At 38.3% G+C, this 27,994-nt stretch overlaps 1 protein-coding gene across 11 annotated transcripts; it reads right to left on the minus strand.

Moving 5' to 3' along the window:
• Positions 1 to 132: 132 nt before the first annotated feature.
• LOC115727412 (CCR4-NOT transcription complex subunit 1) lies at positions 133 to 27,994 on the minus strand. Of its 11 annotated transcripts, none has more exons than XM_030657626.2 (51): positions 27,822 to 27,994; positions 24,126 to 24,420; positions 23,803 to 24,031; positions 23,385 to 23,724; positions 23,189 to 23,302; positions 22,943 to 23,071; positions 22,677 to 22,868; positions 22,387 to 22,581; positions 21,938 to 22,075; positions 21,669 to 21,791; positions 21,327 to 21,580; positions 20,476 to 20,579; positions 18,327 to 18,421; positions 18,018 to 18,254; positions 16,963 to 17,154; positions 16,786 to 16,867; positions 16,199 to 16,266; positions 15,046 to 15,191; positions 14,610 to 14,718; positions 14,384 to 14,530; positions 14,143 to 14,190; positions 13,935 to 14,063; positions 13,583 to 13,822; positions 13,364 to 13,504; positions 13,169 to 13,254; positions 12,802 to 12,907; positions 11,860 to 11,955; positions 11,592 to 11,744; positions 10,467 to 10,646; positions 10,150 to 10,379; positions 9,915 to 10,047; positions 9,710 to 9,832; positions 9,045 to 9,089; positions 8,054 to 8,131; positions 7,837 to 7,953; positions 6,938 to 7,064; positions 6,756 to 6,856; positions 6,547 to 6,684; positions 6,384 to 6,467; positions 5,798 to 5,944; positions 5,578 to 5,709; positions 5,433 to 5,480; positions 5,181 to 5,327; positions 5,050 to 5,111; positions 3,940 to 4,093; positions 3,639 to 3,830; positions 3,458 to 3,562; positions 3,141 to 3,275; positions 1,470 to 1,706; positions 641 to 745; positions 133 to 558 (listed from the first exon to the last, which is right to left on the minus strand). In XM_030657626.2, exons 1-51 carry the CDS (start codon positions 27,918 to 27,920, stop codon positions 409 to 411), a joined length of 7,257 nt encoding a protein of 2,418 aa, XP_030513486.2. In that variant the 5' UTR covers positions 27,921 to 27,994; the 3' UTR covers positions 133 to 408. The 11 variants fall into 11 exon arrangements, with proteins under 11 accessions (XP_030513486.2, XP_048132837.1, XP_048132834.1 ...); XM_048276880.1 differs by having other exon boundaries at positions 5,050 to 5,123; XM_048276877.1 differs by having other exon boundaries at positions 5,050 to 5,123; positions 11,592 to 11,747; positions 13,361 to 13,504.

Raw genomic sequence — 27,994 nt, forward strand, 5'->3', positions numbered from 1 at the left:
GTTAGACCAGATGAATTTCGAAAGAAAAAGGATATTTATTGATTAATATGTTGGATTAACTGGTGTCAATAAAAGAGGTTAGAATGTGTGACTAAGTGAATGCACTTGAAGAAGAGTCGGTACATGGTCGACTTCATTTTGCACATGCAACATTGCAATGTACCAGTGCACGGTACAGCTCCTATCCTCCACGGGGTTCACGTTTACATTCTTTGGAACTACTTAAAAACAGCAAAATTGCATAACAACCGCGTTGAAAAGAATTGGCTCTGGAATAAGTAAAGAGTTTGTCCTACAATGTACAAAGGTCAAGTACAAGATCCCTGTATAGACCGACAAACAAATAGACAAGGTCTATACAGAGAAGAGTGAGGTAGAAAAAACGAAACTACGGCTACAAATTTACAGTCAGTGTGCGCTGTCAGATATCCAACCAGAGCCTACGCTCTCGTCCACAGTTTTCGGACCCCCGCATGATCTCGCAACGGATTCAAAAAGCTTCTCAATCTCAGGAGCACAGCGTATGAAGGATCGGATCCAAAAGTTGTATCGCGGATTCTGCAAATGGTAGATTGAACGCTTTAATGAACCATGTAAATGGCATCTCACTTCCAGCAACATTAGCAAAAACACGGTTTACCTTGATGAGTTCGATAAAGGTTATAAGAAGACCCCAGGGATGAGGGCGGTTCACAATCAGGCGTTCAAACAAAACTCTCGTAATCTGCTCTTGGACAATCTCTTGCTACAAGACACCAGTATACCAAAAACCCCAATTAAGCAAATGAAAGATTGGATACTAGAGAAAGGCGCAAGGAATAATGATATGGTAAGACTCGATATAAAACAAATTGTTTTGACTGTATGAACCAACACCAATGAAAACCACATGGAAATTAATGTCTCAAGCAGTATAACATTTCGAACAATCATTAATGTTTTATACAGACAAAGGCGGAAGCATTCAAAGCTGAAAGGTAAAAGCCAGCATAGATATTACAGCACCTATGCCGTTGGTTGTGAGAAACCATAGAGGGTGAAATGTCATAATTCTACCTTAAAATGGTATAAGATCTCACGTCCATTATATAGACCTATTTCAGCAAAGAAAATTTACGAATGTCGAAAAACTTCTTCCGAAAGTGAAATTCAAGATTGCAGCTAAAATCACAACAGAGAGACAAGACTATCAAAGTATAGCAACTCATACAAACTATAAGCCTGTGACCCCAAAAAGACAGCTATTAACTATATGCCAACCAAGCATCTTCTCATCATTGTGATTCTTGGTATTCTTAAGAACAATGTGTCAGTCCAAAATAATAAAAAAAGATGGAAGCTATGTGCTTCACTATTTTTCTCTTGCTCGGGAAGAACTCTTGCAAACATCAAACATATTCTACCAACTACAATGACATTTTAACACGAAACACCACCCAAAGTAAGGAAATCAGTAGCACTGCAATTACCTGATTCGCTTCTGCAAATAAGTAGAGGAGGACAAAAGAGAAGTAGTGTGTATGGGTATTTGGGTAACGCAGTTGATTAGCAATTGCATTTAGAAAGAGATAGCGTCCTTCAGTATCCAACTCCAGTATTAGGGTCTGAAAAATATCCAGTGCTGCACCGATCAGGAAAACAGCCAGCGAAGCAGGATTTACTGATGTTTGTGCATGCGGACTCCTCGACTGTAGCTGTTGAATGGCCTGAAATATAGATATAGAAGCCAACAGCCATATGTTACAAAGCAATTGAGAAGGGGCGCTATAATATTCTAGATATATAATTCAAAAGAACTGTTAAACACATAACTCCACACTCCAGATAGAGAATGAACATTGGACAAATACAAATGGGAACATGATGAAAACATCATAAAAAAAATTGGGCGTTATTTTATCCCCAAAGGCTTTATTTTATTACCAAAATCTTTCTGCATAATGGGGCAAAAAAATAAATGATGTTTTATTCCTAAAATATAGTGATGTCCTCGCCTTAACACCATTATGTTAGCCCTCCCATGTTTAAGACAGAAGACATAGATGGAATAAACAACTGGCCATTTCTATAAAAAGAAGTAAATTTCACCCAAGATAATAAAGGGAACAATTCACCGTCAACTACTAAAATAGAATCATTGTAAGCAAGGGTGGTTTAAGTATCTGGAGAAAGACATTCTTCAGCCACATTTCCATTCGATACAAAAACGAGCAGAGGACACACTTTTGGGGAAACTTTAGAAGCAAGAATGAATATGGAAACGTGGGTACTCTATTTCCATCTTCGTAGATAGAACTGAATTGATTTTGGTAGTTTCCAGGTTTTCCCTTCGACTGAAACTGAGGACTAGCATAGGAGAAAGAAAAAGGCCTCAACTAATCTCAATCTACAGTGTCTTCATTCTCCAATTCTAGGTCCGCATGTCTCACTAGTCTCAAGCTTCACCAAGCACCAGACTCCCAACAGCTAAACATCAATGACATTTCAAATTGCGTCTTCTTATTTTATAATCGAAAAGCTTCGCGGTTTTTTTTCCCCCTCTTTTGAATCAATTCTTTTACAACTTTCAAGGAAGTTTCCTTTCAACTACCGAACTGTAACCGAATAATAAGAAAAAGATACCAAAATTTACGAAGGGAACACTAGATAAAAGGCAATTATAATATGTCTGTCACTGAAATGGGCATAATTAGTGCGTCAATTAATCACTTGCATCTATAAGGGGTGATTATTTAGCCAACAAAGTAACTTGTCCTTTTAACTTTACTACCAAAAATTTACATGTTAGGTAGCGTGGTTAGTCTTACTTGTGAAATTTATTATAGTCGGCGAAATACTCTATAGTTTAGTGCTTTCATCGATAAGGATGAACTGATAGCCGATAAATTAAAAATACATGAGCTATTATAAGAAGGTTGAGGTTTGACATGAAATTAAATAAATGTGATGTAAATTGGTAGCTAACAAATTCTAACCATTTTTATTCCCCTGGAAAATTCTCATTTTCACAAAAGAATGTTATAAAGGAACGATAGCTCTGTACAACATAGTCTAGAGATTGTTAGGGTGTCTCGAGAAACCAAGAGGCCCCCCAAAATCCCCAAATAACAGGAAATCCACTTAACACCAGAGGAAGTTACCTGCATCCCAACATAAAGAACAAGAGAATTCATCAACGGCACGTCATATCTGGTGCCAGAGACTGAGGCTTCACTTGGTGGAAGCAGTAATCTCTGCTTCAGATCAGTCAACAATGGTGATCCTTGAGGCCTTGTCTGCTTAAAGTACACAACAGTTTGATATGTCATATAGGAGAAGGTACTCAAAAAAGTAAAAAAAGCATAGTTCATGTGAAATTTCCAATTTCCGTGCTGTATGCTACACTTCCACAAAGAAAACCTCCAAATCCTACTCCAATAGGCAGGCCAGTATGAAAAAGAAAATCGTGCATGTATACCTTCAGATACTCATCAATATCAGCCTTCATCTGCTTTGCTTTTACAGAAGCATCAACTTCAGAAAGGATGCGAGGTGATTGAGTGATCTCAGCAAGCAAATCAATCTACGAATGCAGAACAGATCTTAGTTTTAATATCCGTAACCTACGAGAAGTCATAAGGAATATCAACAATAGACACCTTTAAGTTGGGAGTAGATGGATCCGGAAGCCTCATATTGCGAGGAAATGCGCTAAGGATGATATTTCGCATTTGGATGCAGCTAGGAGGAATCACATCACAAAATGTAAAATGATAATCACAAAGGAACTCTGGAAAATCATGAAGCAGCACAAGCAGCACTCTAAGCGTTCCCTTATACAGAAAATGAACCTGTGCGTGTAAAGGGGAACAGGAATATTAGAATTGTTAATTGCCCATCAAGCAGGTTATATGAGTACCATAAAGATGACAAATTAAAAATGACAAAGATTTAGCCCACCGGCAAACCAAGTACAACATTCCTCAAGCATGGCTCCATGTACTGAAACAAGTCAACCAGCAGCCGCTGGAAGTAAGGCCAACCTTTCTGAGAGTTCCCTGAGAGAATCTTCGGCATAAAACTCCTGTGACTAACCAGTTCAAGCCATGCAAAGCTGCAAAGAGCATGCAAGTATAGTCAATGATCCGCATTGGAAGTTATTTGGCAAACAATGATCCGCATGAAAAAAATTCACTAAACACTCAGAGAAACTCCACAACTCAAAAATTTCTGGCACAAATGGGTAGATAATGACTCTTGATTCTTGGAACCAAAGACCGTGAGCAAATGTCTTTTAACATGCCAAACTGTTTTGTTTTAGTACTGCTGGTATTTGCAACTCATCTGGCCTAGTCAACAACTTGTAGTCGTGGAAATCAGTTGCTAGTACAGGAACAGTACCCCATGGGCACCACGTTTTATCAGCTTTATTTAGAAAGTGTTCATTTACTGGGCCAGCAGCGGTACATGGAATCAGTTGCTAGTACAGGAACAGTACCCCATGGGTACCATATTTTTTCAGCTTTAATTAATAGGTGTTCATTCCTTGGGCCAGCAGCCGTACAAGGGTGGTTGTTTGTAGCCAAAGGCAAGTACTGGTCATAGCCACAATTTCTTGACCTGCACATAAGTGCGACCCAAAGCAAGAAACTTTGAATCATGTCAATGCACGAAGCACAAGTTCTGGGTCAGTGCAAAACCACTAAGCTGTTGAAATAATCGCTCATTTCGAAAACCAAAAGTCCCAAATGATACATTTGAACATCAAAACTTGCAGCATATTCCACTATACACAATGGTGCCATGAAACAAAATCACTAGTTTTCTCCTCAACACACCTGCTAATTATCGTTATACCTAATGAGATAACACTATCCACTTTGTGCCCAACTAAGTTATATTCAATGGACCTAATTGCCTGATTGAATCATTTAATGTGTCCGCTCAAAGATACTTTGATGAAATTCTACAGAAAGCAACAATTGATCGTCTAGACGCAATCAAGCAAAAAAAAAAAAGATGCACAACGATTTCCCCATTTGCAAGCCTTGGAAGTGGTATCATGCTAACCTGAAAGCTGGAACTTTCAGAGGCTGCAAAGCATGGAATGCATTCGCAAACGCTGTCAAAATCTGCATCATCCACTAAATGTTAAGTCAATTAGTTGGGAGCATAATCCATCAAAAAATACCCTTTGATACCTGAAAATGTGCACTATCAATAGCAGGATCTTGGGAATTGAAGTCTAGCAGCCAATTGATAAACAATCTGAAATACGGTCTCGGATTAAAAGAAGTTTTCTTCTCCTCCGCATCCTTTTGGATATATCTAACGGTAACAGCCAGTATCTACAACAAAGCAAATCTTTTTATCATTAACGAAAGGGGATGTAAAGAGAATTTGCATCTAGTGCCAAATTATAAACTGCAGCTACATATATAAAAATGTCTCACCCGTGAAAAAAGTGCATGCTTGCTGGATCCTTGGTCCATGGGACAATACTTTCGAAAAAACACAGGAAGAAATTAAAGAAAAAATTACAATTGGTCAACCAAAACAAGAAATGGAAATACTATGACCACATAGAGCTTGAATTACCTTAACAGCTGAAAAGACAAGTTTTGCATATGTGTCGATTGCAAGGAATGAAAGATTATGTACTTGCTGAGGTGACTGTGTAGTGCTTGAATTGATCACTTCAGAAGAAACGCAATGAGACACAGCAATATGCTACATTAGGAAATAAAAGCCATTGGTAAGTAAAAGGATTGCAACTCGTTTATCAATCCAAATTTTTATGTAGTTTCAAAGTTGTCACCGTTAGAGCACGGAAAAACCGATCTGTCATGTCATCAACTTTAAGAAGTCCACTTTGATATAACTGTATGAAATAATGTGAACAAGCAGCATCATTTGAACCAGGAAGTTCACATATCCTGTACCATTCTGCAAATCGCAAGGATGCCTGCAGACCATTCAACAGCAAGTTTGTCAGAAATTGTTGGTGTAGCTAGAGATTAATGAATGAAAAGTGTAAGCCCGGCAAATGTCACGCATTGTCCACTCCCAACAAATACAGAATACTTGTAGCCAAACTTTCCAGACACATCTAAGACTGCTCGACCCAGTCAGATAATGTGTCTCCTTATCCAAGCACTAAAAATGAATACATAAAGAACAAAGAAAGCCGCTGGCTGCCTCCAATAACCTTTTTTTTTAATCAAAACCTCCAATACCTTGAGTAAGGTTACATAAAGACACAAGTTGCCTCCCTAGCTGATGACTTTCCTAACAGTGTATTTTCATTAGCTGACTTCGTATGAATCAGCATTTAAACCTAGAACTCTGATTTTACTCCCCCTCTGTAAAACATTTAATCGGCAGGTGCACAATGATCTGTTTACCTGCTCACCAAAGCCAGCAGGATCGGGCTCCACAGCATCAACAGTGTTGTACTCATCTCTACCAATGGCGGTAGGGCCAGGAGCCTATTTCAACATAAAGAATTGAGACAACAGATTACAAGAGATCACAACAAGCAAAGATTATCATGGCAATTCCGCCAACCTTTTTGTCCTTAAATTGCTTGGTCTTATCCTCCTTTCCAATAGTGACACTAGCAAAGACATTTGCATTAGCGCCAGGATTCTTCAAAACCTCAACCAGCTGCTGTAATGACTCAGGCATTCCAGGCTTTGTCGCAAGCTACAAAACAAGATTCATCACACAACAGGAAATATAAGACAGAAATAACTCACAAAGAAAATGGAACAAACCTTTGCCAATGCTTCAACAAGACTATGGAGCTCAGAAACAACACTAGATTCTTCAATTGCTAGAGTTTGCAGAAGAGAAACAGCAAACTCTGTAGCCACCTCTGCAGATTCAAACATGGGCTAGTGAGTTGAAATTGCTACAGGATAGAACCCAAATTAAAACGAATCTTAATACTACATACTATTCCTGCCCCCATCTATCAGCTTTGCCATGTGAACATTGTACTCAGCGAGGTTTAGCAATTCACTATGGATCAGTCCCAGAATAATATCTTTATTGAACTTCCGCTCCTCATCTGAGTATATTACCTATAACAAGACAACGATTAAGTAATTACCCTCAGCTTGAAGGTAGGAGTCCACAGACCATCCCATCATTAGACTAAATCTAAGAAGAATGCGGGGAGTAATGAAATAGAGAGAAGGAGGACATAATCCATGAAAGACACACTATCTACAACAAAACAATACACGGAAGGTTTAGCCAAAAAACAAAAACAAAAAAAAAAAAAAATCTCTTCATACATCACAAAAAAAGTTGGAACTGCATTAAATCCAAGACAGAAAAGGGATCATAGTCCTGGCCAGTTGTCCATGTCAAAGCTAACACCACACTCTAGCAAGTTTCCAATGCCAACTACTCCATAGCACTACATAGTAAAAATATCTATCACAAGAAGATACAAATGTGATAAATAGGTATATATCATTTAAATGTTCGACAGAGGGGGAGTTTGATGCCAGTGCAATCCTCCACAAGAAAACCAAGCAAAGCTTGAAGCTTCACCAGTGACTCTGAATGCAACAATACAAGCATCTCAAAGAACCAAAAGTCTGGAGATTACAGCCCGCAAATCACATGCTTTATTCATAAAAAAACGAAATTCTACTCTGCATTAAGTTGAACTAGACATGGTAAGACAGCAGAAGGAATATAAGAGAAAAAGATAAAGCACCAGAATCACATCATAGAAGCATTTCAATGCTTGTATGACATTAAGGAAAACAATGTTGCACATTCAAAGTATTCCAAACTGATAAAAGTACCCAAAATTAACAAAAACAAAACACACATTCATACCCAGCTTGTAACCTCCTTAACCACAAGTTTACAAACATCTCTGATGGCAGCCAAAATTGCAAGATGAGCACTGACAAGAAAGTCATTTGATGGGTTCTCATACAAACCCTTGAAAACCTGCATAGTATCCAGCATGAGCCAACGAGCAAGATAGGAAGCAAAAGAACATTCAAAGGTGATTCTGCGTATAAGAATGCTCATCATAGAACGTAAAAACCTTTTGAGCTACTGCCAAAGCAGCCTCATCTCGACCTCTGCAGCGTAGTATGATCTCAGGAACTTCAGCAATTATTCTCTACAACAAATCACAATAGCATCGATAATTATTTCCTCTATCAAATATATGTCCATGAGACTAGTGCACAAATACTTCAATAAATATTTGAAACCTTTATTTGAAACAGGTTAGAATCTTTTTTTTTCTATCTTAACCAATGCTGAATCAATGACCAATGTAATATATAATATCTAAAGTAAGTAGAATTCTTTGGATTTTTAGAAAGAAACAAAGAAACAACTTTGATCAAAATTCCATATTTTTTTGACTGCTCAGAAAAGTCCTGCAAATATTATTTTGAACTTGGATTAGTGATCATTTTTGTATCTTTTTTGGGGGAATATGAATAGGGAAGAGAGGTAGGATCATTATATTTATATGAAAAAAAGAAAAGGCAAATCTAATTGACCGTGAGAGCCAAATGAACTGAAAGATTCATGCTCGGTTTGGAAGAGTTTATGGAAGTTTTGAAATGAATGGAAAGATAATCTACTTTCATTAAACGGTTTATTAGATAATAAAAAACAGAGGATCTTGAATACTATTCGAAATTCAGAAGAATTATGCGGAAAAAGGTGGGGTGAGGGGCCATTGAACAGCTGGAACAAGCCCAAGCACGTATGCGGAAACTGGAAGTGGAAGCAATAGATGTAGAAAAACATACAATGAAGAGGAGCCACTTCAAAAATTCAGTGAAGAATAATTAACACGGTAATAAAAACTACATCTAACATACTGCCTAGCAGAGCCACATATCACTATCAGAGGCAAGTGCAAGACATACAGAATAAACTCAGACCACACATGCACACAGGAGGAGGAAACAATGACTTTGAATATACCTTATTGCAAACCACAAGAGTTCCACATAAATAAGGAAAAATATGCGACAACAAAGAATACAATGAAAACAACACCAGAAGAATAATACCTGAACTTCTACATCTCTAGCATCATTAGTCATCAAATCTTCCAACTGGAATTAAAACAGACAATTGTCAAAGAGCCACAACTATGATACACAAAAGTATGAAGAACTTACAGGAAGTTAGGAGGAGAAAATCTGTGTATAGTTCTTCAGGTATTAAGGTAAGATTGGGGTTTAAGAGCATACTCATATACAAGAACCACTTCAATAGGACGAAATAGAAAATTAACAAAGCAACTAATTGACAGTTATTATCTGCAGGAAAAGGAATACCATATCTCTCCCTTCCAAAGATAAAAACCAAAACTGAAAATGATTTCTTTTTTTATGACCAAATCCATATTTTTTACTAGACAGATGTGCAATCCGTAATTTGAATAGTTGTAGCAAAGGAGACATTAAGAAGTCCATTTGCACGCAATCCAAGACACCAAGATTATATCCAGTCCATATGGATACAGTTTACATTGATTTTAGTGGTGGTTGTCCCTGAGAAGCCAGTTTTAAAGGAAAATCCAATGCTTGGTTAAACTGCATTCAGTTTATTCTCCATCCTCCATCCCCAAAAAAACAGAGTTATGATGCTCTTAATTAATCAGCCAAATGCTTCAAGGAAGTTTGTCAAAGTGGGGGAAAAGCACAAACTACAGAACAGAATTATTCAGAACCTTCTGTGCAACTATTTGGTATTTGTCTAATGCATCCCTTGGCTGCAATGAAGGTTCTGATATGCTATTTCCAATGCGCTCAGAAGGCACAGGTGAGGGCAATGGCTGTGGAGGAACAGTGTCCTTGCAAAGTTCAAGAAACCACAGCTCAGCAACAAAACTTATCTATGTTATAAAAGTATCAAAACAAAAGAAATAGTCTAACTTTCATAGCACTGGAGGTTTCTTCTGAATTCAATTCAGACACAGATGCAGACAAAGGCAGTGCAGCAGTAACTGCATTTTTGTCAGAACTATGAGTAGCCCCATCCACTGTGCCAATTTGAGTTGAGGACACACTGAAATCACAGAAAAAGCAATTAGCCAGAAAACCTGAATCCTAAACTTCAATTTTAGTGAAACCATGCATGTAAATCCGTCCCAAGAAAAAAAGGAGGAACCTGAGAAATGGAGCTGAATTAGCTTCTATTCCTTCAGAAGGAAGATCCAATTGACGAGAAACTGCTTCAGCTCCGGAGTTCATGTAGGATGGAGCATAGCCAGATAATTGTCCAGACACAATATCATATGTAGTAGAAGGTAGAGAACCTCCAGATGAAGCTGAATGTCCTGAAGGCAGTGAATGTGAACTTTGATTCGAATGGTTTTGCCAGGGAAGCCTATCAAAGTCCTGAAATGGAACAGTTGCAAAGAGATGCTCAAAAAGGCATAATCCAACCCCTAATCATGGCTTATCAAAAAAACCCAAGAGTGGTACCTCATAAACCCGTTGTTGAGATAGGGACAAATGACCAGGCTTGGGGCGGAGAGCCTCCGGGAGAATGCCCATTGAACCTTGAGCAAATACAGGGGCTTCAAAATATGCTGGAGCAACACCCTCCCTATGTTTCTTTAGGTTAAGTTGTTGAGAGATTTCACCATCGATGGTTTGAATTGCCTACAAAAAACACAGAACCCACATCTTCGTGACAATGCAAAGGAGAGAACCAAAAAGCACTTATCTCAAACATGTTATGGACCGTCAGGTATCCAAATGGGTTAAACATTTGCATCTGCACTATGTACTTTCAACTCCCCCACAATAGTATGATTCATCTCAATCCTACCGCCACTATTTACATTTAGTTACACACCGGTGCAAGAACCCTGCACATGCAAGTCCTAGACAAATCTTGACTGGCAAAAAGAACTGTTTAAGTGTTTGAACCGTAATTGATTCTAAGTCCGTCTGGAAAACGAAGTTTTAAGACAAACAATATCCCAAAATAAATCAGTAAAGCATATCCCTCTAATGTCAATTCTGCAAGAGATGCATAACTTGTGCTGTCCTACTTCTATAGACGGATTTGCATGCTCAAACGTTAATTATAATCTGTCATATGAAACACACGCTAGATACAATTATATCACCACACCAACTTAAAACATGTAATATTGAAAAGCAAGGGGATAAAAGTTACAGATGCATGAAGAGCTTCCCACTAAAGCTGCACAGCAAAAAACCTATTGATAACATAGAATGTGCAATCCACTCACACTTAAAGATGCAAAGAAAGCAAACACATGTTAGTCCATTAATCTCACCAAACATTAATTATCATCTAAGTTAAAGCAAAAACAACACAAAAAGCGGACACTTGAACCAACCAAATACTTGTCTTAACGCTATTGGACATACAAGAGCTGAATCCCAAACTTGATAGATATTTCATAAGCTTCACATGTAAATTTACTAATGCATAGTCTATCTAAATTATGTGCACCGTCAGTAAATATCATGCCAATCATCTTATGCTCGGTTATCATTGTTTTCAAAAAAAAAAGCGAATATGGAGGGGGAGAAAACAATAAGGTATAAGCTAATAAGAATTGGATTTCTAACCTTATCAGCTGCAGCCCGTTCAATGACTGCACAACCAAGGTCAAGATTATCATTGGTTGCCAGTTGAACAGCCTGGTCAAGAAGTTCGGCAGATATATTCAAGGCCTGAAGCGAATTTTTTAGCTGATTTGATATTGAAGCACGCAACGGTTCCTGCTGTCAAAAGGCAGATCACAGAGGTTACTCTTTGGAGAAGAAAGTATTCAGCTCTTCTGAAATAAAAAAATGAGAACGTAGTCCACTTAACTTCTACAATCAACAACAGTACCTTGCATGTCACATGAGCTAGACTTCCAGCAAGGCTGGCGACCATTTTTCGCGCTGCTTTATAGATTCTTGTCTCATCTGACTCCAGAGCATAATCCTATCATCCCATCCAATAAATTGAACCACAATATGTTTACTCAACATAAAAAAAGAATTATTTCCAACCAGAATGACTAATTAGACATTGTGGACTCCCAAGAGCAAACATATCCCCAGGCCCAGCACCCTGCCATAACTAGAGCATTTTTCGTTCTACTCATTAATAAGTTAAAAATCACAGGATACCAAGGGATACCACCCATAAGAAACAAAGGGTGACAATTATTTCTATGTAAATCTAAAAATCAGAAGCTGTGCCTACTAAAATTTTCCGAAAATCGATCCAAGATTTCTAGTTTGTAAATGCCCAAAGATTTCTCTCTCCACTATTATTAAACAAACTGAAGGTATAGCAGATACAAACTGATGTGAGAACATAATATGTAATGCAACAGTTATAGAATTGCCCCAATTATGATTCAACATGGCATGTGCAATAGTAACGGCTTCAAAAATAATAATAATAAGGCAATCAGGTGACCACATAATTGTATAGAAGTCAAAGGCAGAAGTGTTAAGTGTGATTGATGGTAAGCAAGTTCCTGTAATGATCTAAAACAGGTTAGACAGAATTAAGGCTAAGTAGGCTGTTACTGAAGAGTTGAGCCATGGTACTGGCCAAAATCCAAATGGTAGTGCGATGGTAGGGATGTTTTAAGAATGAATTATTATCATATCCACATGAAAACTGTTTTGGCTGATATTTAGCCGCTCTGGACAATTTTACCATATCAAAAATTCCCAAATTATCTAATTATAAAGGGGACACAATGAAAACACATCCGACAGAGTACAAGGTCAACATTCAAAGAAATTTTGAAAAATCAGAGCCTTAAAATAACACCTTTAAAACAAGTTCCTTTGTTGTTTGAGTTGCTATGGAAACACTACGTTGCACAATCCCAGGTACTATCTCCTTGATAGCTCTGTCCATTGCTATCGGAACCACCCTGCAATACGTACAAAATAATTTATTCAGCAATATTCAAAGATATACATTTGGAACATTATGGATTCATATTTCAAGGGAGCTCATGGATGAATAGCTGGGTGTATCAATGGGTGTTCATGTACAGAAGTCACGTGCCCGACTATGTGTGCATGTGCAGGTACATAAATATATAGTCACGATTTTCTTAAAAACAGGAGGGTTGAAAGAGAGAGATACATGTAATATTAAATGTGTGAAGGGATTACAACAGCAACATTACCTCTGGAAATGCAAATGCAAGCCAAGACCAGTTAACTTTTGGTTGATGATAACATGAGTTCCAATGTTAAGAATTGGAGAAGGCAGCTGAAAATGACAGGAAACTGGAGTTGTTAATAACATAACACCAGTTATTTGTTAATAAACATAACACCAGCTATCATCCACAACTGAAATAGCAAAAATGCACAGCCACCTGACTGACAGAGAATGTTGACTGGGACTGGGCAGCCTGTAAGAGTCCTTGAGCAGAGGGGAGTTGATCAGACAAACCTAAAGCTGCTAACTTTTCATCCTCGATCAGTGCACCAGATGATAGTTGAAGAGGAGCAGCAAACTGAAGATCCGCATCATGTCAAATTACGAAATACACGTACAATTTCGTATCCCAACCAGATAATAATACTATTAATACCTGAGACAATAAGTGTGTATGGCCACTAGAATCAGATGGACTAGCAATCTTCAGAGGTAATTCCACTTGATTTATTGGTGATATAATTCCAGATTTAACATCCGCAAGAATCTGTGGTTGGGTTGCGGCAACATCTTTGTTTGAAAAATCAGGGTTTCCTTCAACTTCTCTTATACGATCCTTCAGAAGTGACGTAGGTGTCATGTCCTTCAAATCCACCCCAAGATTTTTGAACAGGACCTATGGTCAAAAAGGCTACGTAAGAAGAGAACTAGCATCTTATTTCAGGCTAGACAAAATGGAAAGACAAGATTTTTCCAGTCCAACTTTGTCTAACATGGTTTTGATGTACCTCAATATCAAATTTGAGGTTCATTTTCAAGTTCGGCATCAGATAAATTTCAGCTAGTAATCCAAGAATCCCCATGGTCCAAGGATTAGGTGGTTGGTAGGCTAGACTGTTTTGGCAGGGCTCAAGAACCTGCAGAAAGAGTAGAGTTAGCAATGAAAAGTCAAGGGCAGAGGTAATATCCCCCACAGGAGCAGATTGAAAATCCTACCTTTGAAGTAAATGGGATAACTGCAATCATTTTACCCTTCTCATATGCCTGCAAAAAGTAAGTATTTAAATAATTTAAAACACAAATCCTTAAAGGGTTGCATCTCATAATCGGAAACAGAAAGAGACGAACAGAAGACATAATGCAATTAAACCAAAGAATAAAGTCAAAAAAAAAAAAAAAACAATGCATAAGACATTAAAAGCCAATGAACAAAGAAATTTGCCCGAAGCACAAGCACCTCAATAATCAATGATTTGGGATCTATTTCGCGAGCCCTTAAAACTTGATTCCTGCCAATGGTTAATTTCCCAAGCCAGCTACCCAAGTTCTTCAATAGTGAGCGCTCTTCTGAACTTGATTTTATAAGCTCAGATCCTAGAAGGACCTAGAAAGCAAAAAATCCTGTGTCATCCCACTTGTAGTATCCATCAAATGCAGAACCAACCAAATTAGTGGCAACAAACCTTGCAGTTCTCATAAGTTGCTTGAACAATCTCTTTATTTAAGGCCTTTGAATTGATTTTGTCCAAAAACTTCAAGTAAAGGTCATGAAAATTTGGTTCAATGCTTGCTCTGCCACAAAAATTAGAAAAAAGTAAGGCATGACTAATATAAATGGAGACAAACCCTTCATGATATCTCAGGATTACTACACACACAGATGTTACAAAAAGAGACCGAGAAAAAATATCGGAAGACAAAAATCCTTGAAATAAAAGGATTTTTTCAATTTCAGGATGGGGTATGGAGGCTGTTAAGATGGTTAGGTGTCTCTGAGGAACAGAATAGAAGGAAGAATGCATGCAACTAGACTTCCTCAGTATAAGATTCAAGGCATGAAAATATATTGGTGCATGCAAAAAATGCTTAAACGTGCACTCAGTTGTTTAAACTTCAAACCTTTTCATGACCATGTACTGCGCAAACCATGGGTAGAACTGCTCTTTAAGAATTTCAGTCAACTCTTTTGCTTTAGCTTCAATATTCGCCACTGAAATGTTGTTGATAATGAATGATATCTTGTCTTGAACTTCTGATGCTGGAGCCTGCATACATTAAGTAAACACAAAGAAACAGATTTAGTGGACAAATGATCCTAATCACCAAGCTAACCTAATTAACTAAGCACATAAATGAGAGTAAGCAGTAACTCAAATACACAACCCAAGTAGACTCTGACAATCAGCACTCATATATCAAGTCATCAAGATATAAGCCAGTGAAATCAATCAGAAGAAAATACAACAGAAAATTAAACTGCTCACAACATATTTTGTGCCCCAGGCATACAAGGTATTATGATCAATGGGAAAGTAGGTGCTTTAATTTTGGCAAGAGACAGCTAAATCAGGTTGAGATCGCAAACACATTTTCAAAACTAGCATGACTGAATGTTCTCTGATACAACACAGGGATCCAACAATTTTCATATATACTTATAAGAGCTAATTCAAGGGGACAAACTAAATAGTTTGATGTAAGCCACAGTATATACCATTTGACAATCAAAATAACGTAAATTAACTTCTGACACAAATCATTACATTCCAACATCATTTGTAGGACCACGTGTGCATGTGAAGGCCACATTCCAAAGCAGTGGCCATCTTACAAAGCCTCATGCTTTTCTACAAAAAAATAAATGCTGTTGAAGAAAGAATTTTCAATATAACACCCAGAAGTCAGTGATCTTTGCCGTTGCCTTCAGACATGATCGACTAATTGTCTAGACCATCAAAAACGTATTGACTCAACAGAATACAAAAACTTTAAATCGCACTACGCACAGAAATCATCTTTTTCCGTAAGATTACTTGGAAGACATCACAAGACTATGAGAGGGAGCAACAGTTCCAGGAAAAAGGAGCATAAAATGATGTCAATTCACGTGGCTTTTCTGACACTGAAGAATCTCCCACTTGTACGAACGAAATTAGATGCTTTAACTTTTGAGTGTGCAACACTATGCAATCTTGACCACAGAAGCATTCCCAAGATTTCAGTCAACACTATGATGAAAAAGCAGTCTGGAAGATGGGGACAGGAGAAGTACCTCTATAGGAGTATCTCGTTTCTCAGCAGCAGCAATGAGTGTCTCAATGTTCAAAGCAGAGCCAAATCCTACATCAAAATAAGTCACAAGTTTAACATACTCATCAAGAGTTCAAATAAATCCCTCAAATAACAATGTACATGGCCTTGTAGGAGTGTAGATAAGGTGATTATTCCCCTCATACATCTTTTCATGCTTTTTCTGTATAACCGAGCTCAATGAGAAAGCACAAAATTTATTAGCCCATCAGAAAGAAGTTCTTATTTCACTGAGATGGTCCATTGACTTTCTACCAGAGGCGTAAGCACAATGTGGAATGCTGCGTGCCCTAGACAGAACATATGGACATTAGTTTCCATCTGTTAACCAAACAATGGCCTACTCGCTAAGAATATATTTAAGTGCGCTCAATGTGAAGAATCAACATCAATTTTGACTTCGCAAGGGCCAAGAAGTGATCCTCGTTGTGCATCTTGATCCAATGGATCGTTTCCATGTCCATTCTTGAATGAAGCACTTGTACAAGTCACTCAGACATCAGACATACAATAACAAGTGCAATTTATACAGTAGTAGTAGGAACCTACGGGCGGAAGCAGCAGCCCTTGAAGGACGAACAAAACCAGGTGATGAAGACAATGTTACAGCAGTACTCCCTGCATTCTGGGTCTGCAACTTACAAAAGCAATTCGGACTTAGATGTCAGCAATGGACATCAACGGAAGGGAAGGTAAAATGCAGCCATGGCCCAGTAGCAAGCATACCTTCTGGATATTTGAAGATTCACCTAACGTGCTAGATGGAGGTCTCCCTGCCGCAGGTACCACAGGTTTCACCTCCATTACTGAAGATGCATGAGTCCTATGCCTGTCGTCCAGGGGTGCTTCCTGTCTGTGTTGAAGCTGGAATGGTGAAGGAAGTTGCTGTCCAGCAAGAACGCCCGAAGTGCTATTCACCTGCAACATTAAACCAAACCTTTGAGGACAAACTCGATAAGTTCATCCAATAAAATTGTCAGATAATGTTAAGTACATTAAACAAAAACGCAATTTCAGAAGACACGGAAAATGTGGAAGCAGCTTCAACGGGCTCTAACAGACCAGTTCAGGATTTTATAAGAACATCACCAAACTTCATATCAAAGGGAAAAAAAAGGAAAGAACACACTTTATGCTCTAACATAAGATGTCCTAAGATAAAACTCAATATGACCTGCTGCTTCAATGAAATGGCTTGATTACAACAAAAAGGACATTGCCCCCATACTTCACAATAGAAGCATCAGCAATCTCACAGGTATGAGAGTAATCCCAATTGCATAGGTCTGTATTGGTTTTGTGACATCGTGCTCACATTAGAGAATCACAGTTTCCAATAAGGATGATACAGCCACAGCCAGGTGCATGCTTTTCACAGATGATAAAACAGACGTAGGCAGAAACTTTAACGGGAATAAATGTGAAGAAGTCAACTAGAACAATGAAGGAATTGAATCCTATGGCTTTGGTCAAAGTGACTCAAATAAGCACTGTTTAGAGAACAACTCCAGTAAGGTGACGGTACCAACAGACAAAAGAACAAAGAGGTACATGGAACATATCCCTGACGAAATTAATGAAAATGATAATGCCATTAACTAGGGTGCTTGGAATAGGAGGCTTATCATGCCATGAGTCATCTCAAATCTACTCCCAACATACAAACAAAAAATTATTCCAGTGAGAACCCCCCCTCCAGTCTAAAAAACTTTAATTCTAATCCCAAAAGAAATTATGATTTCCATGCATGCAACATGCCAAAAAACAACCACCGTTCTGACCTCCATATTTGCAGCGCCATATTGAGGTGGACCATGATGAACACTAGCAGGATTATTGTCTCCATCAGGATCTGAATGACCTGATGATATTCGCGCAAGAGTTCTCTCAATAAAAGCAACAACATCTGAGTGAGTGCCCCGAAGATGAGATATTTGTAGAATATGATTGCAATACTGTGGCCATTCAATTAATCGATCCACAAACTGCTCCAATGCCTTGGTTCCAAATACAAACATCTGCGTGCAGCCAGGCACATCAGTGCAGAAATAAATAAGTGGAACTATTTTTCTCAAATAGACAATACGAACCTTTGAATCTGGAGGCTTACGAAGCGCATCTAAAACACAACGTAGGGCAATCCCGAGCGTCAGATGAGTTACAAGTTGGTGCTTGATGACAGAGCCTGGGCAAGGTTTAGAATAGCAGTGTAAGGAAACAGTTGAACAAGAAGAAAAAGGCAGATTCTCAAATTAACTGAAAGCCAAAACACCCAAACTGCATACAAAAACTGTAAGGAAAGGTCAACAAAAACTGTAAGGAAAGGTCAATTTACTTTAAGTGTGCAACCATTATTCTTTTCAGATCGACATAACTACTTCTGAACTGTTTAGAATTATGGAAAATACCAGCAGAATTCTCAGCCGCAACACAAATATGAAGGTAGAGCAGGACTAACAGACAAACACCAAAAAAAAAAAAATTATACAGTACATCTTACCAACGTCTTCATTAAGAAATGAAAGGATTCCTCAGCAATTTCCAGTCAAAAAATTTCTAGTAGTCATTAAAGCAAAACAAAAAAGTCCTTATAACAGATCATGTTATGATGAGATAATTCCACTTGCAATTATTTGGAGAACTTCTAGTTCGCTTAACATTAGAATTTCCTAGTCCAATGTCCATATCTGCTCAAATACCAAAACAGCAAAATACACCCACATTTCACAAGAATATCAAAGTAATTTTTTACCAATAAAGATTCTGAATTAGCAATATTTCCAAAGGCTTGCCTAATCTATCAAGTTTTTTTACAATTATGCGAATAATTCTGCCCCCAAATATTAATTCCAATTCTGATTCTACCCCAGTAACCCTACTGTCTGCACTCGGCTAATCTGGGCCATTCAGTGCTAATGAGACTGCTAAAAGAGAATTCTCAAGGCCCCCGATGTAGCATTGACTGCTTCACCAATAGCTCTATGATGCACACATAATCATACAAAGAGCCATATCAGCATAAGAAACAGAGAAAGGCATGACTAAGAACCTCAGCAGTGGGTTCGTACCAGGAACCCAAACCATATCCTCTCATTCACCAGATGAACTTGACAGAATTTATCCTCATATATTGTTTGTTAATGAGGTTCAGTATGTCTCCATTCCATAGTCTTTTTAACATTAAAAGTAGTTATAACGGAAAATGAAACCATGTGTATAGTTAGTGCGATATCATTGTCATGTCAGGTCAGCTGCCGCTGCCAGCATCTACCGGTCATACTAGCTAACAGTGTGATGACATTCACACAGACAACTTTTGAGGTGAGGATTATTGTCACTTCACTTGAAGACTGCCAAGCAATTAAGCGAGCCTCTATATATTAGGAGAAAACAACACCTATATACAAATTTATGCAACACAAGCACTCTCATGTGCATTAAGTAATTTCTAAATAGTAGGAGATAGTCATCAAAGATATGCTTGACACCAATGAAGGGTACTGCGCAACACAGGTAAGCATCTCTAGTCCTACAATGGATTGCACCCGACAATGATAGCATATATTTTTGTACCACAGAAAATTTTACACATAAGAGGTCCTTTCCACAAGACAAATAGACGGACAGAGGATTTACATACACATCCGTGGATCAAAATATCTAGATCGAACGAGAAAAGAATAGCAAATGAACGAATTAATTGATTGATATTTATTTAAACAAATAAAAAAAATGAAAAATAAAACATAAAGTATGGATCCTCCCCTATCAACATAGCAACTAAGAAGAATGGAAAGGGCAAAAAACCTCCATCTCATTCATATTTTGGATACCCATCCAACCACTTAAGAATGTAGAAGTTACCGAATCCAGGAAATTTTCTCCATGGAAGTTATCATCAGACATAATTATAAATCAAATTTTCAGTATTTTCATAAATATGCACTCTAATTTCACACTTTGAGTACATAAGCAGGCCAACAGACGGGAAATATACATATGGCAAGCCAAGTGCTGGAAGAATGCATTATCTATTGATCCAGGAGGTCCTATTCATGAGACTTGGATATAACAAGCTCAAATAAATAGTTCATATTATAGGTAAAAGAAACAAATGACTACTGTAACGGTGTACTAAAACAGATATCAGGGATTCAAAATGGGGAGCAGGTGTGCATCATGGCTTCAAAGAGAACAGGTGAGACAGCCATCAACAATAATTGCCACAATGACACTCACCAAACAGTACAGCAGCAATTTTAAGTTGCATTTCTGGATACTTGGGAAAAAACTTATATTCCTCAAATAGGTTGGCGATCATGCACTCAAAAATAGCTTGCTCCCTGCAGTTATCAAAGTAGCTCAAATCAATTTTTGCAGGATTAATATGAAGCCAACATTTGAACATTATATGAAAAGTGTCAAAAGAGAGACTCCAAAATATTTTATCGACCTGATTATCAACAACTCATAAAGCAACTACATGACTTTGACCGCGTTAATAAATATACCAAGAAACAATCAGCTTCATGCTTTTGCTTTCCTTGCATTCTCGAATCAAAGTGATATCTCTCAATGTTAACCTATCTAATACTATTCAATCCTTAACAACATAAATGGATAGCACATCATAAGCTTAGATCTACCCACAATACCGATGATGAAATAGCTTTTAGATTATTACAGAATGTCATGATTGACAAGTTGTTCCTGACTTATAACCGTTCGCAGGATATATTGGTCTTAACAGGAAACACATCATACTCTAACCAATAACATTGTAAAAGTCTTAGCCAGTGTTAAGTGAGACTCTTTCCTAGCCAGGATCCAATCCAATTTAGTCGGTACGCAACTAAGCAAGTCTACATCACATAATTTTATCTTTCTATCACTAACTTTCATGCTTGACAGAGTTGAAGAATAGTTGCATTATTGGTATGCATCAAAATGGTGCGCAGTAAAATTAGCATCATATACATTTGAATGACTTATGCTATTTCTTCCACGCTGATTAAGTTTCATAAGTAACTTCTTTGAGAAAAAGGTCCAATAGAAGTAGTATATGATGACCAGACTAGACGACAGCGTACCTTTTCACAGAAGATTCCTTGAACCGAGTCAGCATTTGAACCATGGCATCAATCATTAACTGGCCAGAAAACATTTGCTGGAAATATGAATTTGCTTCTGCCTCTATGTCCTCAGCATATTCCTCAGAGGACGCTGAATCTGCAGTCCCACCATTTTGAAGCCTCATAGTTGAGGTTGTAAGTGCTATACGCAATTTCTCCAATTCCTCCAAATGTTGGTGGGATGAGATCGAGCTCGCATGAGCCACAAGCGTCTGCAAAATGATAGTAACGAGATTGAATATTACTAAGAGATAAATTTACACATAATTAACTCATATGTCCGACATATAGCAAAAGCACCTTGAAGAAGATAGGAGTTGCATCCAGATAGAGATTCAAAAGACCGCCAGAATGCAGAGAGCCCTTGGCGGTAATATCCACTGATTCACCAGATTCCATAAGCTTCAGGAATTGAAGACACTCCTAGACAATTATATATGTATGCATCTCAGAGAACAATAGCAGCTCTTCGGATTTAAAATTCGAAACTAGAAATACATTATAGCATCACAGCATCACTTTCTAGAACAATCACTACCACTTCACAGCTAGGGGAAACAAACTACTACCTCAAAGAAAATGTGCTTGTAAGTACTCAGATTATTGTTCAACCAACTTTCAAGGTCTATGAGTTCCTTTCGTGAAGCAAGGGCAGCCAGTCTGATGCCAAAGGAAGAAGGAATCATCTCTAGAACTTGGGAAAGTATCTGGCATCATTAGCAAGCCATGTATCAGTGCAACAGATAAAGGAGCAAAAGTCAGAACAAAAACAAGTTTCTCTGTCAACATAAAAGAGAAACAAAAAAAGCAAACAGAAGAAAATGAGCCCAATCAACTCAACACGTCTACCATCTCTCCAACTATAAAGTTGGGACATATGGGACCATTTTCATATCAGTTAAAAAGAGGTCCACAATCTAATGCAAAATGAAGGCAAGAACTGTCGGGTATCTGAACAATATAATGCATAAAAAAATCCTAGAGGGTAGATCAGTAAAAACTTCCGGCTGTATCTTACCTTAAGCTCTTCGCAGATGTCCAGTATTCTAGTCATGCAGTCTGGATCAAGACTTGCAGCATCAACAAACCCCCTCAACACAAGAATTGGGTTAACGTGCCAGAGGTAAAGGATCATGCCAACACCCCCCATGTTTTTCATTATCATGGGAAAAACGGCAAGGGAGATTTCAGACTGCAGGAGATTATATACAGTCTGCAAGCACGAGAAAACATATATTAATCTTCAGGTAGATTATACCAAGACAAATGATGAAAATGTCAATGCACTTCCAATTGCGGAGGGAGTACATTAATATGTGCCATTGCAAGAAGCAAGACTTCTGGACAGTATTTAAGAGGGTATTCAAGAATAGCGTGAACAGGTCCAGCGTAACCAGCCTCAGCAATTTGACACAACACATCTAGGAGGTCAAGGCACAACCAAGCATGATTTGCATGTCCAAGCTGGAGTTTATGACCATTTATCGCATCAACATAAGCCTACACAGAATTTAACATATAATTAGAACCAAATAAACAAGAAAGAGAAGAATTACAAGTTCTATAGCACATACCAGCTGCCTCCCAGAATGTGCAAAGGTAAATACTTCAGGAGGAGCTGACACAGCATATTTTAAGAATGATATCTGGCCCTCAACATTCTTCCAGATAGAACCACATATGGCCTTGAGAGGAAAAGGATCCTGCACAACCCAAGTTCAAGATTCCATAAACTTCAGGAAATATATTGTTAGAGCTCATTATAGAACTTCATGTTAGCAAAATAACTTTGAAAAACCAGCCAAGACAGGCAAACACACCTGACAAGCACATCGATAAATAGACATGAAGAAAGAAAATGCTTCCTCATTAGGCAAGTAGAATCCTTCATGATCCAGGTTTTCAATTACTGATGCCCAATTGATTCCAGGCGCCTGTATTCAAAGAAGTGCTTCTAAGAATGCACTGTAAGCATACCATTAAAGCCAATGATTGAATCAGAAATGTCAAACTCACAAGCTGCTTGATTGAATCTACAAGAATATCAATGTTCCAAGAGCTTGGAGATGGAAGATCAGACCAACTGCTGTTGCCAAGTGCCATAGCAAAACTCGAAGCTGTGCCATGATTATCTTCCAAACCAATATGAGTACGGGCGATAGTACCAATTATTCTAGAGAGAGTGACTTCGGTTAGAGGAGAAAACAGAGATAAGGTCTCTTTACACTGCAAGTCATTAACTGTGCAGCCATAACCTAACTCCCTCATGACATCTCCCATGCCAATCTCCTTCTCCATTTCCGCCAAGATAGCATCAAAATCATCTTCTTTGCAATCATACAGTAGATCCAAGCTCCTACAGCAGAAAAGTATTAAGCAGATGAAACATTCTAGTTCAACAAAATCAAGACAACAAGTTGAGTATAACTGGCACCTCATTGTATTGACATCACGCAATTCATCTGAAAGTAAAGGGGTTAAAATGAATGAGGCAACATCTTTAGGCTGCACCAGAGACAACATCTGCATGAAAGAATCTACATGCTTGCATAGGTCTTCTGAGTGCTGAAGGAACAGAATAACTCCCTGGATCTGCTCAGCAGCTTTCAAAGAAGCCGGATTTGCAGACAATTCCTCAATCTGAGCCATACAAAAGTTCTTCCCTGGGAATCATGTCAAATTGTGCCATTGTTCAGCAATAAAACATTGCGTTAAATAAAAACTTACAAAGACAACTCATTTAAGAGTGAAACTTACCACACTTCCTAATTTCAAGATTTTCAGAACTTGACAAAGCAAGACCAATGCTAATTTTTTCACACAGGGATAAGCATAATGTATCAGAAAGATTCTCCAGAAAAGCTTCACTCAGCACTCCACTTTTTAATGAAAGACAAAAGACCGTGCTAAAGTTCGGCTTCTCCAAGATGTACTTGAAAATTGACACTAAAGCAGCTTTCGCATGCGCGTTCAACTCTGCCCAGTGAAGATTCAGGTAATCCAGGCAGGTTTGGAGCAGTAAAATGCTTCCTTCAACGCCATAGCCAAGAAACTGCAGGGAGTACAAAAATGGTGTCAGAAAGAAATGATGCATGCACAAGCCAACAAATTAGTAATGTTCCCCCGCCTGAAGTAGAATGAAGACTTAATGACCATATTGGTGACAGCTGTTATCGATGGTTAAATGAGATGATTTTGGCTCATTTGGCAAGAAAGAAACAGGAGAGCCTGTCGAGGAGAAGACTCCTCTTCGGACCCTTTTATAGATGAGTGGATATGTACTCATGTACTCTTCACTTTTAGCATAGTGGAAAAGTTCAATATGAGTTTTTATTGGTAAAAAGAAGAACTTTAGCGCACTAGGAGTGCAAACACAAATTCCAAAAAGCATAAAAACTAAAGTCACATACAAAAGAGCTCTCAAAAACAAAAGGCAGCTCAATTGCAGGACAGATCATCAACTATATGGACGAAGGCATTTACATCCTTATGCAAGTTTCCACTCTACCAAAAGTGTAAAACTTTAAGCCAATTTCCAATAAAAAAAGAACTGGAAGATCACGCCATCAAAATCAATCTTGCTCCATTCTTCCAAATCAACCAAAGAAAAGAGAGAGGAATTTAGGTACTTTTTCTTTTCTTGTTGCACTGGCAGTGAATACCCTGCCAAGCCCAAATTTCAGGATTATAGAACCTCCGATAACCCTAGATAATCTAGTGCAAGCATAGAAAGCAGTCCAAACCATACTCGTCCAAGAGCAATGAATAAGGAGATGCCATACGGTATCAGCCTCCTTTTTGAAGAGGAAACAGCTACTAAGCAGTACTTTGCCTCTCTGTTGTAGGTTATCTAAAATAAAGATTCATTGCGAAATTGCTTCCCAATCAAAAAGAAGAAAGAAACTTGTCAGAACCCTCACTTTTCAAACTGCTCTCCCACTCCAGTCTACCACTAAAAGCCTTTCTATATGGCAGCTTGTACTAAAACTTCCAATTAGATTCCATCTCTTCCAATGGTCCACACTAAAATCCTCAGAATCAGTAAAATAATACTAAACATAAAATAAAAAAAAAAACAAAAACAAAAACTCCAAGCCCCAATCTTGAGCTTGCTTCACGAAATTGATATCCCAAATGATCACACCGTCGTTTAAGCGATAACAATCCAGCATGAAAGCCTCCTGTCCCTAGCGATGTCAAACAAATTGGAACCAATCTTTTATTGCCACGTCCCCACACCAAACGTCAATCAAAAACTGTATCTTATTTCCGTTACATACTTTAAGTGAAGTAAGAAAAAGGAACTCACTCCAATCCTCTCTAATCCTCCTCCACACACCAGTGCCATGTGAAGCTCTCCTATCCTTAGTGATCCGGCCTGCCTTTTTAAGGCCACATTTTGCAACCGCTACTTCACATTAAAGATGTTAATTTTCGGCACTAACAGCCAAAGCCATTTACTGAGAGGAGCTTTCTTGAATAGCAAAGGGAGCTCATGGCTAAACCAGTCTCACTTGTCTGCCTGCTTTCCAATCTACCCAATGGAACTTGCGAGCCTCCTCAGTGGGAAAGCTCAATATCATACTTATAGCTTACTGGAAATAATAGAAATGGTCGTTTGTTCCTAAGTTTTGTATACAGGAGACATCCCTTCAAAGTCGTTTGTAAAGGGTGGTACTCCCTTGGTAACTACTTCAATAGTATTTGTTCGGCCTTCAAAAGAAAGAAGGGGGAACAAGAGGTTTAGTAGGTGTTTGATCTGATTTTTACCATGACTTTTGGCTTCTTCTTTTTTACTTTTAGAGGATGAATTTGGACTTTAAAAATGTTTTAACTTTATGCTATCATTGAAGTCACCCCAAACCTGTTCAATATTTTAAGATTAAAATATATGTTTTGGGGGGGAGTTCTCCCGTAGCTCATTTGGTTAGCTTAATGCCAAACCAAACAGCCTGCACTTTTTATCATCCTATGCTAAAGCAAATGGGACAATTTTCTCTTTGACTACCTGGAATATAGACAAATTCCCATCTGCTAAGAGGAAGAACTATTCCAGCCACTAGTTATTGCTTAAAAAAAAAAAACACTCGATTTTATACAATTTACTGGGGCAACATGTTAAAACACGTCACTGGAGATGCATGCAGGAATTATTTTTAGCATGGAAAATGGGTGCTATCTACTCTTTTTTACTTGAGAATGTTATTAAGTGCTTCTTGGTTAAGAAAGGAAGTTTTGGTTACAGAAGTTATAAGTAATAACAGATGGATGCAGTCAGCTGGATGCTATTGAGGCCAATTACAGGGACTTTAACCTGATCAACCCCCCTAGGATAGAGTTAAGACATTCTGCTTCTATAAATGGTAAAAACTCTACTGCAGCCAATTCAGAATTGTTGAAAAATAGAGGCCCTACAATTTATTGGAAAATAATAATTTGGTTTACTACGGTCAGGGTTAGGTTGTCTCAAGCACAGAAAGAGACCTCTGGAATACCATGTTCAATCGTTTTGTTTAAATGTAAGATGAGATGTCAAGAGGAAGATAGGACTTGCACCAAGACCTCTTGAATCTTGGTGAGTTAGAGCACCAATAAACAAAGCCTTTGTTTACTTCGGGTAATGAAAGTGATCTGAAGGAGCCACCCTCTATAGATGGAAAACAAGCTCAGCATGTTGTTTAGGATAGGGAACTTAGAAGGAATGTTACTACTTTATCTTAAGGCTGCTAATGATTTCTATGGTACCCCAAGGATGCTAGATAAGAAACTGAGCCTTACAACCTTGGAAGACAGTCTTATGATCTTTAAAATTTTCCTCCTCATCTATTCCATTATGCTCTGGCAACCAGCACTGATACCAAAGTTTCCGATCAATCTTCAGCATCACACAATCCTGTGAGCCATAAATGATAAACTATCCACCATACCCCCATGAGAACTCAGCGACAAATCAAGTGTTTATTAGAAAGGAAAAAAAAAACATTAGAGCGACAATTGTAGAAATCAACGATCCAATAAAAGGAAGTCAACCAAAATTTGATAGATCAGCCACCCAAAGTTGGGGTTCTTCTATGAAAATAACCCAACCTGACAAATACAGAAGTTCTCCACATGTATCCTAGCTAAGCCCCGAATAAGCAAAACCACCCTAACAACCCCCCAAAAAAAAAAAAAAAAAAACAACGGACGGGACCCCAAAAAGCATACAAGAACCAAAGTAATGTTCAATGTAAACTTACAGAATCAGCTAATCTAAATAGCTCGAATCATCACAAAAACAACAGTGCAGGTAGCAGAGAAGCTAGGGTTACCGACCACAATCAGCACAGACGCCAATGCTACTCCCTAAATTATACGGGAAATTGAGAGACAGGGAAGGCCTGAGCTTTACGCAGGCAGAGACTAGGCTTGATATAGAGAGAGACAGAGAGAGACAGAGACAGAGACAGAGACCTGGTAGAGCTCGCGCAAGACGGAGTCGAGGTTGGATTCGTCGACGCTTTCGAGCAGGAAACGAATCTGATTCGAGACGATGTCCGAGAACTTCAGCATGGTTGAGCGTGGATCGCGAGTCGCTAGGGTTTTAGAGTGCGCGCACGGAGGCACGAGAGAGAGAGAGAGAGAGA

This window comes from Rhodamnia argentea, chromosome 3 (genome assembly GCF_020921035.1).
Source record: "Rhodamnia argentea isolate NSW1041297 chromosome 3, ASM2092103v1, whole genome shotgun sequence".
In the NCBI taxonomy this organism is placed as follows: domain Eukaryota; kingdom Viridiplantae; phylum Streptophyta; class Magnoliopsida; order Myrtales; family Myrtaceae; genus Rhodamnia; species Rhodamnia argentea.